Here is a 14,727-nt window from a genome sequence, read left to right on the forward strand (position 1 = left end):
GTTAACCACAAACGTTGATGGCGCACAATGAACTACTGGTGTGTATAGTGAATTGTTCTTTTTTCTCTAAATTGTAAAAGACACTATTTCCAGTAATAAAGCAATTGGTTTTCTGAGTCCATGAATTAAACAAATAAAAGCACTAAGAACTATTGAAAAGCAGGCACCTACAGCCAAGATTGCTCTACCCAGCAAAGCTATCATTTAGAATCAAAGGGCAGACAGTTTACCAGTCAAGAAAAAACTAAAGGAATTCATCATCACCAAACAATTATTATATGAAGTGGTAAAGGGATTTATTTAAGAAAAAGAAGATCAAAACTATGAACAATAAAATGGCAAAAAATATCTATCAATAATTGAATCTAAAAAACAAACTAAGCAAACAAGAAGAACAGAGACAGAATCGGGGATGCAGGGAGCGTTTTGATGGTTGCCAGATGGGAGGGGGTGGGAGAATGGGTGATCAGTGAGGGGATTAACAAGTACAAATAGGTAGTTACACAATAGCCATGGGGATATGAAGTACAGTACAGGAAATGGAGCAGCCAAAGAACTTATACACATGACCCGTGGGCAGTGGCGCGGGGACTGCCTGAGGGAGTGGGGGGCACTGAGTGGAGGGGGACGAAAGGGGAAAAATTGGGACAACTGTAATAAAATAAAAATATATAATTTTTAAAAAACCGTTGAAACAAATGTGTATCATTTTACTTTACGTGTTTTATTCACATAGGCAAAAGAAAACCTTCCTATTCTTGAAAAGGAATGACAGCATACCCTGCGTGTTCTAGTTCATCTTAGGTAGCGTGTGCAGGGATTGGGAAACAGCCACCTAATCCCTGTGCAGCAAAAAAATAAATCTTTTCTGCTTTGCCCCAAAGCTACCTGAGACCCAAAACTGGCAACCTGCATTACTTCCTGACTGAAACAAACTCTTAGGATGAAAGCGCTACGTGCTGGCATTCGTAATGAGGAGTTTCCGCTCTCGGTCCCGTAAGCGCACCCCAGGAGTCTTTCTGCACATCGAGCTGCACCTAAAGCAAATGGGAACTCCAGGACAGCCAGACATGGAAAGAAAAGGATCAGCGTCACACAGAACGGCACCTCCACCCGGTGATCCTTCAGATTACCGTAACTTTCCAATGTGATTTTAAAGCAATTCTTACATTTGCAATCCAATTTATCAGGTTCATTTTCATTTTTGCTTTGCTGATATGCCTTGGTGGGCAGAGAACATGAAACCTCGGGGGGATGCTGAACCCTTCCCGCACCTCGCATCCATTCCCGGTCTTGGGAACCAGTCCCCCGCCCTCTCCTAACTCGCTGTAAGGGGTGAAGGCTCTCAAAAAGGCACTTCAATCTCCAAGCTGGGGGGCAGGGGGAGAAGCTAGCATACAGCCATCCATCAGCCTCTGTGGTTAAATAAGACAGGGGCAGTATATTGTGTGTGTCACAACTCTGCAGAAACCCAAGATATTTCAAGCAACAGTCCAACACGCCGCTGCGGGAGGGCTCGCTTTGGAATTTAATAAGCTACCAGCCTCATGGTTCAAAATCCTCCCTGCCCACCTTGTGACAGATGCAATAAAGAACAGCAGAGCCATCCAAGGTTAAGAGCAGGAGGGAAGAGGAAAGGAGGAGGAAAAAATGGATGACCCAGCGAGAATATTGTCAGCCTCCAAAGCAGTGAGCTATGTTGTTATTTCGAAAATGCGGTGTATGGGACTCTTACGATCCTGCTGATTTTTTGGTAAGTTATCTGTATTTTCATTGAGTCAGTCACACAGCAAGTTCTACATAGCTTAAAAAGGGTACTCTCTATGGGGACAAAAGAAACAAGTTTGAACACTCTGATTGGAACTGTCCTTTTATCCTGGTTGTTAGAAGGGGAACCTAACATATATTAATATGAAAGGAAGGCAAAAATTCAGTGCCTGGAGAACATCTTGGGGTTCATTTGAAAGGAAGAGTGTTAACAGCAATAAATATAATGCTTAAATATGCTTAAATGTTATTGCACCAATAAGACATTGTAAAATGTCTTAAATTGTTAAGAGTAAACCTCTCTTTCTGTGTAAAAAGTCAGTCTTTTGAAAAATTGAACTTGGACACCAAGTTAGAAAATCATTCGTCATTGGCATAAAATGTTGATCTCACACGCCCATACAAAAACACGCCAGACATGGGAAGGAGCAAACTGAAGACAAGAACATACCAGTAAAGAATTCTTTCTCTGTAACGCTGAAAATCCGTAAATAATCTCATAACTCATACACTTACTAAGGCATCGACTCGCAAATTCTAAAGAAGAACGTTTTTTGGCAGACTCACCAGGCACAGTATTTTGATGGGTAACACGCCCAAGCCGCCGATCGTGGCGACCTTGTTCTGGGCCAGGCTGAGGTGAGTCAGGCTGCTGCACGGCTCCAGCCCGCAGACCTCTTCTATCTCGTTGCCTGTGTACCAGGACTATGTTTAAGGAAAATGTTGTGAAAACATTTTAGAGAAAAAAACTTGGTGTTAAAGCAGACCGGAGCAAAAACAGAGCAGTATTACATGCCAACACAGGATGATCAGTAAATCCTGAAATAGAGATTTCATATGGAAGTTAATACTAGCACGACTTACAATGAACTCTCTAAAGGCACACTGTGTATTTGTGTGTGTGTGTGTGTGTGTGTGTGTGTGTGTGTGCACTCACAGTTGCACCCAGAGGGGCTCACAGCTGCCTCCTCGGCAGCAAGCTTTGCGTTGGGTGCTGAGTCTCACTGAGAAGCTCGGGTGCTCCCCCCAGGCGGGACCTCTGAACAGAGTTGCCCTGCAGTGGCAACACGCAGCAGGCTTTGTCCTGGGCACGGCCAGGGCGCCAGCAGAGACACCAGTGCCCTGATGCAGACAGGAAGAGCGCTGGCCCTTAAAGAAATGAAACCACCTCTCTGCTTTGACTTCCCCGGCCACTAAGTTTCTATTCCTTGCTAAAGTTTTAACTTCTCTTCTGTGTTCTGTCCTTGCAGGCACCTGAAACTGTAATCTCAAAGTCACCCCATTCTCCTCATCTCTCTCTGTCCTCAAATCTCTTCAGCAAATGTCTGGGGTTTGATGCCATTTCCTCACCAAAGCGCAGTTGTCCCTCCCAAGTCACCTAAGACATCACTGTGTTCTCAGCCACTTGGAACCTTCAAGGCACCGGATCCCTTGCCCAAACCCGGTTTTGGTTTTTTGGTTTGTTTTGCTTTACAACGTGTCTTTAATTATTCCCTTTTCATTCACTCCTCTGCCAACTTAATTAAGCTTTAGCACCGATGGGCACCTGTAACATCCTGTCTCCAAGTCACCTTACACGCTGTAGTCAGGTTCATTTTTTCCAAAATATTGATTACATATTAAGCTTCAAGTAAACAATTCTCATAGGACAAATTCCAAATTTCTCACTCGAGAACTTAAGGCTCCTCACTTTGAGCAAAACCTATTTATTCAACTCCATCCCCCTTATAATCCGACGAGAATCCTCCGGTGTTGCCGGGTGAGTATTTTCAACGGCTCCGGAGCGAGCGGAAAACCTCGTTCCTGCCGCCTCCTCCTCTCCAGCCCCTGCCCGTTCCTCAGCCTCAGTTTCAAATTCCACATTGGCTTTTCCATTTTTCCGACCAACATCTTCAGTATTTATTTTTGACAGATAACCTCATTTCCTTTTTTATTACTTTTTAATTACATAAGTATAAGTACAAAGGACAGATTGGAAGAACATATTCACAGCATGTATAGTAGACAAAGGATAGAGAAGAGCCATGGGGGAAAAAAGACAAAACCACCCTGTGGAGCCCTGGCTGGTGTGGCTCAGTGGATTGAATGCCGGTCTGTGAACCAAAGAGTCGCTAGTTCGATTCTCAGTCAGGGCACATACCTGGGATGTGGGCCAGGTTCCCAGTAGGGGGCGCGTGAGAGGCAACTACACATTCATGTTTCTCTCCCTCTCTCTCTCTCTCCCTTCCCCTCTCTCAAAAATTAAATAAATAAAATCTTAAAAAAAAAACCCCACCCAACACAACCCTGTTGAAAACATAGAAAGAATGTGTTCAGGATATTTCTAGGAGGTTCCCAGAAGAGCAAATCTAAGTGGCTAATAGGTGAAAAGACACTTTACAAATTAAGACAAGGTGCCATTTTTCACCATCAGCTTAGCAAACATAAAAGGTATGAACATCTGAAGGGTTTGAAAGAACAGACACAATACTACTGGGTGAGGATTCCTTAAGATAAGTCACTTCGGAGGTGACCTGGCGGGAGTAGGTCACAGCCACCCTGCCCCACTTCTTGGTTTCCACTCTAGACAAGCCACTTCTTCCTTAAAACCTTGTCTGTTCAATTGCTAACCCCCCACCTATCTGCTTCCATGAAGCGTGGAATCAACCAGCATGGAATCAGTTTCTCAAAGAGGAAGAAAGGGATTGAAAGCATCACAAAAAACACATATTTTGCCTCATAATTATTTGTAGTTATCCTAATTCTATTTATAAGTTATGTGAGTTAATGTCTCTCTGCTCAGACACCAGGGTGCCACAAAGGCCAAAAGTTAGATTGTGCAAAAAAAACTAGAAAATGGGAGTGAATGAGCTGCACAACCCACAAGACGCCTACAATACAGGGCACTGTTTCCTTACTGACTCAGAAGCACGTGGGGCCAAGGGATCGCAGCCTCTCCCACTCCGCCAACAGCACTAAAGGGAAGGTTCAAGGCCAGGATCGACTCTGAAAAGAACTAGGCTGCAGAAAGAGGCGAGTTAGGAAACTAGAAGCAATGATGAAAAAATGTGGCCAGATGAACCAGAAATTTCTCGATTTTCCTCATTGGCTCCATTCGGATTCAGTTTTATCAGGCAGAAACAGTTTTGCTTGCCGTCCATATGCATTTTCAAATCTACAGTCAGAAAGCTCCCGGCCAGAACGGATCTGCAAACACACGTCCGTGCTCACCGACACTGTACTCCTTTCTGCTTCTGTTTTCTCTGGTGATTGAAATCATCGTTCTGTTACTGAAACAGAGACCAGGTCTTTGCAGCTATGGACTGTAACGAAGGAGGCAGAAGGTGGAAAACAGGAGATTAAACTCTCACACGGCCATAGGTGAAATAAAATATCCTCCGAGGAGGCCGTCTTTGGCAAGACACGCTTCAGACGGCCATCTGTCTGGGTTTAGCAACAGTCATTAGGTCCTGTTCCAGGAGCCCTCTCATCCTGGTGGCTGCGCTCCAAATGAATCGAAGATCCGGTGAATTACCACACAGTACATAGTGTCACGTGTGCATGCGTGTGGGTGGCTGAGCCGGGAAGCAGTCCTGTGCGGAGCAGGCAAGGACCAGAAAGCTAGAACACAGGAGCCCTGGCACCATGGAGAGGGAATGGGAATTGAAAAGGACGGCTGGTTGACTGCGCACACACCCATTTTCCAAGCATCAGAGGGTAAACGCGGTCCCCTTGGTACATGGGGCTGCCTGGCTTCAACCAGAACAGCGAGACTTGTGTCACCGCATGAACGTTACGGGGGCCAGAGGAGGAGAAATAAGGACGCACGCGCTGCTTCAATCATAACACGGGCTTGGGCAGCTACTGTCACGGGCGCTCTCAGCACGAGGCGTAGGGATTGACTGAGCATTTCTACGGAGAAATAAGTTCATTTCAGAAAAACTGTCGTTTCCCAACTATTCATTCCCTTATAGGTTTCCAGGTGTTTCGGGCACTATAAATGAATGAGGTTCTTGAGGAAGAAGTAAATTTTTCTTTCTTTCTTTTTTTTTTTATTACAGTGGCACAGCAGCTTCCTCCCTAGCGGCTCCCGCAAGTCCCCTCCTCCGTGGCAATGGTCAACATGCAGGAGGTGGCCCGCACACAGCTGAGGGCACAGCTTGCCTTCAGGAATGCCCTCACCTCCCCAAATGCCCATTTTCTTATTTTAAGACCCTTTGTAAAATATTGCCTGCCCTTCCCCCTGACATTATGCTTTCATGTTCTTTCTTAGGTCTTGGGACTTTTGGATAAGAAGAAATATAATCTGATAAGTCACTAAACTCCTCCAGTGAATTAGCTTACTGGGTTAATACTCTTAGATATATTTTAATTTTAAAAGGACCCTATCAGGAGGAAGAGACCCAAAGAACCCAGTATTATCATATTGCATTCCAGCCCTGAAACTTTTTGTTCTGTGGCTAAATCTCTTCCACACAATTTTAGATCCTCGCCAGGAGCGCACAAGCAGGACTTCACAGCCAGGGAAAAGCCTGGCGATGTGTTTTTTACACTTTGGTAGTGCTGTTAGCCGTTCACAGCGCTTGACATGAATTATTCACTAGCTCGGTATTCGCTCTTCCTCATTTGTCTCCGATCGAAAAATATGGTTTGGGTGTGCAGAAAGCAGCTACTGCAAGTCCCAGAAATCTATCATGATTCTCTTAGTGGGGAGACCAGCCATGATGGCTTTCATCAAAACCAATCCTGAAAGATCTATATCACCTTGCCAGTGAAAAATGTTCTTCCCCATAGGAATGAAACTCTCTAAGAAATGAAACGGGCATACACTTTAAATGGCGAAGGGGTAAAAGTAGCGATTGCTCACTGAATTGCAACCGTGGGGAAAACAATGGAATTCAAGAGACTGGTCTCGGTTGGGCCATTTTCCGAATAATCTTGGACAGTTTGCTAAGTCTCCGTGCGTCTGGGGCTCCTCCTCCATAAACATAGCAGCTAGGACTGGATCATCTCCAAAATCCTGTCTGGATTTAAAAATTCTATGAATCATTGTTAAATTTCGTAATTCTATAATCATGAAAGAGACAGCCAGTCGGAATTTACAGGTAAAGAATAAACTGCATCCTTTCTCAGGAATAAGTAAACTTACACACATTTGGCAAAGCTCATCATCTCGCAGTTTGGGACGATGACTAACTAATCATCAGCTATCCACACGTGAAAGGACAAAACGGACTAAAATAAATGACAAAGTTCCTATCTTAGAGTTAATTCATTCTGATGTAGTAATATGACCTACTACAACCACATTATCAGTATTGCCAGCTTTAATAACTGATTTGCTTTTAAATGGTTGTTCTGTGTTGTTTATTTACTTTGACGATTACTCTTATTTAACTTTATTTTAAAGAAAGGCACACCCTTTCTCCCTCAAGTAAAAATGTCATCTATGCTCCTAAGAAAAGCGTGAACAAATATAAAAAGTATAGGGAAGGTAGCAGTCAACTGGCTGAGGCCATCGGAGCAGGAAAGCAGGCCTTTCCAGGTGTCACAGAGAGGACCGGCTGGTTTCCAGCCGAGGGTCTCAAAGTGTGGTCCTCAGACCAGCGATATCAGCGTAACCTGGACCCCGTTAGAAACTCGAACCACCTCAGGCGCTGCCCCAGACCCACCCAGTGGGGCAGCAACAGGTGTTCCGACGAACCCTCCAGGGCATTCTGACGCAGCTGACCTGTGACGCTTGGTAAATACTTGTTTTCAAAAAAATTAATTGCTCATTCTCAGACTTTTAAATGTGTTCGCTGACGTAGGTACGCCACTGGCCCATATATGGCCTGTTTTTTATCTACTTTTAAACATATAATGAACACTCCCCAAACCACCACCATCAGGTCACCCCACCCCCAGCCCAGGAAGTAGAACGACAGCAGTGACTTGTGTCCCCCTCTCAGAGATAAGCCACTACGCTGTTTGTCTTTCCTCCCCCCTTTCCCACTGGTTTTATACCCAAGTCCTGTTTAGCCTGTTAAGGTCTCTCCTCACTGCTGCATGGGAACGCATTTCACCTTCCCACTGTGGTGGGTACGCTGTTGTGTAAGTCCAGCACAATTTACGCGTTCGTACATCCACGGGCACTGGGCCCGTTTCAGTTGTCTGCTATGACAAGTGAAGCTGCCATGAGCATTAGTGTTTCTCACACATGCCTCCTGGTTCACACATGCTAACCCGTCCAAATACAGGAAGGAATACTCCAGGTCATAGGGAACTTGGATGCCCAACTGCACAAGACAGTGGAAAGTTGTTTTCCAAAGTGGCCGAACCAGGGACAGACTCATAGAGGGCAGGATGGCAGCTTCTGGGGGGTGTGAGGAGGTTGGGGGTGGAGGAGTGGAGCAAAAAGGAAAAAGGACTCATGGACAACAGTGTGGTGATTGCAGGGGGGAGGGGAGTGTAAGGGGGTTAAATGGTAACAGAAAAATACAATAAAAATTAAAATATATAAATAAAAAAAGATAAGTTGTCTTGGCAAAAAAAAAAGTGGTTGAACCAATTTCATACCTATAAGCAATATAAAGAGATCCTTTTAATCTATAATGTTCCCCCCTGCCCTTGGCGTTTTTAGATTTCTTAACTTTTGTCCACTAATCGTTCATTTTCACACCAAAGTTCTAAAGGGCATGGTGCTGTTCCAAGCGTTTTGTCACAAGTGAAGAACGAGTTTTCCCCCCTACATGCCAGCCTCATTTCAAGCGTAACGCACATGCGCCACAGCAACAGCCCCTGAACAGGCGCCAGGGCCAGTCCGTTGGTTTTCCACCCCGCCCTGAACACCCTGGGGGGTGGGGCAGAGAGAAACTCCCCGAGAAAGGGCGCGCGCCGTCCTCCATCACCCAGAGGACTTCGCTCTCTGGTGTAACAGAAGAGACTGGAGCTCATTAAACGCGCAGATCCCCCAGTGAACCCCTTCGGCCCTAGAAGCTGGAGCACGCTCACTTGAGAGTAGGGGCTGCTTGCGTGGGAGCTGACTCTGGATCTGTCCCTGAACATGGCTGCAAATCAAAAGTCAGGTTTTTTTTAATGACAGCGCATTTTAAATACAATGGAGAAGCGTGCTATTTAAAGGGAGTTTAGTATGAATGCTTTTGTAAAATAAATAATTACTGATTTTCCTAATGGCCGTGTCTGGATTTTCAGACATTGAATTGATATAAGGTACATGTTTAAGTAAATTTGAAAAGGAGTCAGTTCGAACAGAATATATTTGGTTCTAGAACTAAAAATAAGCCTACATTTATTAGAATGACTGTCTCGCTTAGCCTTTCAGGAATAAAATGCTCTTGATAAGCTTTTTCGAAGTCTTATTCCTTCGTAAATAAAACATCTTTCTTCATTTGGGGATTATTAATTCTTAATTATTTTAATGAGTCACACATCTCTAGTAAATTGCTTATCTGGTCGTATTCCATACCATCTGGTATACACACACTTACTAATGGATCTATTAACCAAATTTTCCTCTTTACTTAGCAAAGGATACTGTCCAAAATTAGTGTGGTGAGAGCCTCGTATGCCGACAAATTGCCCATTTCAGAAATTTGGTTGCAGGAAAAATCAGCCTTCTGCGAGGAAAAAGAAGCAGTGTGTCACACTTTGTTTTTCAGTCATCTTAACCACAATAGTTAAATGCATATCGGAATGTGTTTCTGGGTGTAGAGTTAGAATTCTTTATTGAAAACACACAAAAGCTAAAATAGTCTCCTTGGCTTCATCATTGTCTACCAGGGGCCACAGAAATCCGGCCTAACCCTTAACCTCTAACCTTTTACGTCTCCCTGTGGCCAGAGCAGATGCCCAGACCCCAGCGCTCAGCTCCTCTCTCCGTCTCACCATTTGCTGTAAACTTTTCCCCTCTTCCTTCGGACTGACCTCTGTTTCTCCTTCCCACTGTCTCCCAGATTCTCTAACACCCAGCAAACTGTGTTCACTTAGTTTACATGCACATCGAGTTTGCCTTTTCTATTCTTATCTCAATCCATTCTTCCTGTCACCCTCCTAAGCCAGAAAAATCTTCCTAATTCATCCCTCAGGTCATAGCTCTTCAACTTCACACCCTTCCTCAAAATGGACTATTTCCGGTAAAGTGTTTTTCAGCAACATCAGTTGCACCTACTCGAAAATATGAGATTAGAGAAATACCACATTAAGGAACTTTAATTATTCACCCACTGGCAAAACATACACAAAAGTGATTTAAAGAAAAAAACAATCCTAACTTTTTTGAAACACTGCATTGATTAATTTGCATTTTCTGGAAAACTAGGAAGCAGTTATATAAGCCACCATTCTTCTTATACCCTTTAAAACAGTGATTCCACCCTCAAAAATGAGCTACAATTATTTTGTCAATGCAGTAAACACTAAATACTTTAAATACTTAAAACTTGAAATACTGAATTCTTTTAAAAAAAGAACAATGGACAACAACCCAAGCGGCAGGAGAAGCCTGGCCAAGCCGATGGCCCTACAGCACGGGGTCTAGATCCACAGTCCACGGCACCAGCAGGTGGGAAGCACGTGAAGACCAGAAACGTGCCGACTACACAAAGTAAACAAATCAGAACACAAACCCCCCGCATGCACAGACTGCGGCTGCGCAAAATCATCACGCTGAACCGAGACGTCAGTCTGGCACGATATTGGCGGAACTTCATGCTCCCTTTTTCCTCTACAGGATAGTGACAAACTAGGGGTTTAGGATTATCTGAGCTTACTGAAAACGGGCACTTTTCCAGCAGCACCTTGCATGTCTAGTGCCGTGGCACGTGTCTCCTCGCGGCGTCTGTCCGCCCACGCCCGTGAGGGCTGCGTGCCGGCAGTGAGCCCGAGGTGCACCTGGGAGACCTGCAAAGGGCAGGGATGGCTCTGACCCCCGGGGGAGTCCCATCGACTCACAGAGCTTGTGGGAAGTACCCACAAATCACCCGTGCAGCAAAAACATTCTAGGCAACACGGAGGTGACAGGCAAGTGCCTGCTCGTTAGGAAATGTGTGCTGTCTCCGGTGGGTGGCACAGGCTCATGGGTAATGAGAGAAAAGGGAGCAGAGCTTCCCAAGAGGGCGGGACACTGCATGCAGCCCGCTTTACTGGGACACTATGGGCTTTGGGTCGCAGGTATCAAGTTCAATGCCAGCCCTGCTGCCTCCCAGTAGAGGTTGTTAGATGCCTAACCTTCCTGTACTTCGGTGTCCTCGTCTGCAAAAGGGGACCCTTCCAGCCACCTCGCATCTTTGTTGGCGGATTACATGAGATGACGCACTGAGACCACCAGAGCCTCCATCATTCCCCTCCCGGCTGCCCACGGAGCTCCGAGAGCCTGTCACCCGTGGTCTGACGCTGCTCCCCAGTTCCCGGGACATTTGCTGCCATCCTCCAGGGGGACTAAGGGTGGGGCATCTGCCACAGTGACGGCTGCCTGTCATTACACATCTGTCCAACCCCCCTGCACGGATGTACCAAAAGAGAACCCTAATATAAACTGTGGACTTGGGGAGACAATGACGTGTCACTTAGGTTCATCCACTGTAACAAAAGGACCACCCCTGTGGGGGCAGGACGACTCGGGGGGAGTCTTTACACCTTCCTCTCAATTTTGCTGTGAACCTAAAATGTCTCTAAACAAACAAACGAAGCTGGGTTATCTGATATTTCGGTACATTTGGGGAGCGTCTGAGACAGGGTGAGGTGAGGGTGGGGGAAGGGTGTGAAGGGGAGAAGCTCCAAGGAAGTTCTTCCAGAGCAGAGGTCACGCTGTTGCCTGACCATTTCCCGGGGCCCAGGGCAGAGCGGGAAAGCCAAGGAGGGGACTGGAGCAGCTCTGCCAATACAATTCCCGGTAACCCATCGCCTGGGCCCCACACTGCGCACAAACAGGCTCCTCAGGCAGCTTATCCTGACGGAGGAACGCCACCCTGGCAATCAGGGCATTTGCAAAGGGGGAAAAACCCACTGCTGATAAAGATGGAGTCATGTGAACAAAGAAAGGAAAACAAAAGGGCCATCTCACCGGTAGTGGGGAGGTCAGATTCCACATGTGTGCAAACGCCGGCAGAGTACTTTGGATCTAAGTTAATTTGGTTTGTAACTAAAACAAAACCAGCAGCTAATAAAAGGCAATAGTTGATGCCCATTCCTAAAAAACACTTCGAAATTAAATATTTGAATCCAGTAGAGGCACACTAATCCCACGCTCCGTGGCACTGGGTCCCAGATCCATTAGTGCATTTGAGCCCCCAAAGTGCTGCCCTCTCTGGCCGCGGGGTCCAGGCATCGGTGGTGTGAAAACTCCCCGGGCGACTGTAGTGTGCAGAAAAGTCTGGAAACCGCTACTCCACACCCTCTCTGCCTACGTGCGGCCTCCGGACCTGTGGCAACAGCATCACCTGGAAGGCTGTTAAAAATCGCCCTCTGGGGCCCCACCCCAGACCTCCTGGTCAGGATCTCATTTCCAGGAGAGCCCCAGGTGACCTGCGTGCAAACTGCGGAGCCCGACTCAGCAGCCTGCAGCCCAGCACGCTGCTCCGCCCACCACCGATCGGGAGAGTTCAACTCTGCCCCGGAAAGGCGAAGCAACTGCGCAGGCGTGAGAGTGCAGACCTGAAAATCACGGCATCCCGAGAAAACTAAAGCCTGGATCCAAAAGGAGGCAAAATCTGAGCCCCGGGAAAACTGTTACAGATGTTCCACGTATAAAATGATTCTGCTATGGTAAAAACATACAAATGGTACCTGGCATTTGAATCAAGGAGAGAGAACAGAAGAAAGCTAGTCCTCTGAACACTAGTTTTAGCAAAGCTACCTGAAACGATTACCCATGGACAGACCTCCCTTTTCCGAAATAAATGATGCAGAAGTCCTCCTCCCTTTTACTGCATTTCAGGTACACTATTTACCCCTAGCTCTTATTCTCTTTGAATTTCTCATTGTCGTGCCATTTTGCTTATGAACATACTTTGCAAACCCGTTAACATGCATAATTGGTGTACTGATAAGGTCTACCTTGAGGTTTTTGGGTGGCTTGAAATTGAAGAATGCAGTCAGTTTATTCTGAGAAGCATTAAGTTCTAGAAGATAAGGCATACAACTCACACAGGACAGATCTGGGGAGAAAAATAAATACACAATAAGGTAAGCCAATAAAATTAAAATTAGACTAAGTCATTAAAAACAGCATATGATACATGAGAACATTTTTTAAATGATGCTACATGCACACGCATCTTATTTATTCCAGGTGAGTGAAATGAGTGGGGTATGTGGAACATGTACCCACGTGTGCAGCAAACTCTCCATTAGCCAGTAACTGAACCTTCTTCCCCGGGCCTCCCCTCCCCCTTTTTCCAGATGAGCCATATAACAAATAACAGGCCTCCTCGTGGCCCCACCTCACTCCTAACAGGTCAATGCCGTAAAACTTGCCAGCCCTGAAGGAAAGCACAAGAAAGCAGGACCGTAGGTAATCAATCCTCTTGAAAATTAGCACCTATGCCAGAAGGAGAAAAAAGCAAGAAATTGAAAACTTATTTGAAAAAAGTAATAAAGGAGCACTTCCCTAATCTGGCAAAGGAACTAAACATGCAAGTCCAGGAAGCTCTGAGAGTCCTAAAGAAGCTGGATCTCAGGAGAAACATGCCAAGGCACATCATCATTAAGTTACCTCAGATTAAAGATAAGGAGAGAAACTTGAAAGCAGCAGGAGAAAAGGAGACAGTTACCTACAAAGGAGTTCTCATAAGACTATCAGCAGATTTCTCAGAAGAAACTTTACAGGCAAGAAAGGGCTGGAAAGAAGTATTCCAAGTCATGAAAGGCAAGGACCTACATCCAAGATGACTCTATCCAGCAAAGCTTTCATTTAGAATGGAAGGGCAGATAAAGTGCTTCCGATAAGGTCAAGTTCAAGGAGTTCATCATCACCAAGCCCTTATTATATGAAATGTTAAAGGGATTTATCTAAGGAAAAGATCAAAACTATGAACAATAAAATGACAACAAACTCACAATTATCAACAACCACACCTTAAAAAAACCAACCAATAACAAACTAAGCAAACAACTAGAACAAGAAGAGAATCACGGAAATGGAGATCACATGGAGGGTTATCAGTGGGGAGGGGTTGGGGGGAGAATGGGGGAAAAGGTACTGGGAATAAGAAGCAAAATTAGTAGGCGCAACATACACAGGGGGAGGTTAAGAACAGTGTAGGAAGTGGAGAAGCCAAAGAATTTATATGTACAACCCATGGACATGAACTAAGGTGGGGACAAGGGCGGGTAATGCTGGAAGGAGAGAGGCTGCAGAGTGGAGGGGGATAAAGGGGAGAAAAAAATGGGACCAATAGAATAGCATAATCAATAAAATATATGTTAAAAAAAGAGAAAATTAGCCCCTAAATAACTGAATTAGGTCTTTTCAGAAAGACTGAAAATGCCACAATTAGAGAACTTTCTTGGCTATAGATTCAATCCTGTTTTAGTTGGACTTAATCCTAAATCTCATTAATTCTTTGAAGCAATTTAAATCATTGCAATTATTTTACTTTGACTTTGGAGTGGGTCAGATGTGTGTGTGGGTTTCACCTTTTTCCCAAGGACTGCTGTGCTAATATTCTCTCCTAATGAAATTACATGGGAAACACAAAAAATGAAGTACTGCGTTGCCTTTCTCTGCTAGTTTACAGCAGATGTGCTTCAGGATGGGGAGGAATCTGAAAATGGTTCAGGAAGAATCACATGATGAGGATGTATGTCCTGTCTCCACTGGCGACTTGTTTCTCCACCTGAAACTGGTAATAATGTCTTCCTCGCCTCTCATTCTAGGTCACAGAACCCACGGTTACAGTTGCTGAAGCCAGAAGGTCCCCGCCAATTGTAAACAATACCCTTCTTCAGCCTGTCTTTTTAAATGCAGCTGTTCTAGGAGGA

The 14,727-nt window shown here is 45.2% G+C and overlaps 1 protein-coding gene across 1 annotated transcript in view; it reads right to left on the reverse strand.

The window, feature by feature from the left end:
• The window catches only part of LRGUK (leucine rich repeats and guanylate kinase domain containing), a 99,775-nt gene that overhangs the window by 72,216 nt on the left and 12,832 nt on the right, over window positions 1-14,727 (reverse strand). The window contains exons 4-6 of the mRNA XM_053657098.1: window positions 12,802-12,902; window positions 9,284-9,365; window positions 2,335-2,459 (exon numbers count right to left, since the gene is read on the reverse strand). Of these exons, the coding sequence (XP_053513073.1) occupies window positions 2,335-2,459; window positions 9,284-9,365; window positions 12,802-12,902 (308 nt within the window). The remainder of the gene's footprint in view (window positions 1-2,334; window positions 2,460-9,283; window positions 9,366-12,801; window positions 12,903-14,727) is intronic.

Source organism: Artibeus jamaicensis, unplaced genomic scaffold (genome assembly GCF_021234435.1).
Source record: "Artibeus jamaicensis isolate MK-2021 breed Jamaican fruit bat unplaced genomic scaffold, CSHL_Jam_final scaffold_3307, whole genome shotgun sequence".
Lineage (NCBI taxonomy): Eukaryota > Metazoa > Chordata > Mammalia > Chiroptera > Phyllostomidae > Artibeus > Artibeus jamaicensis.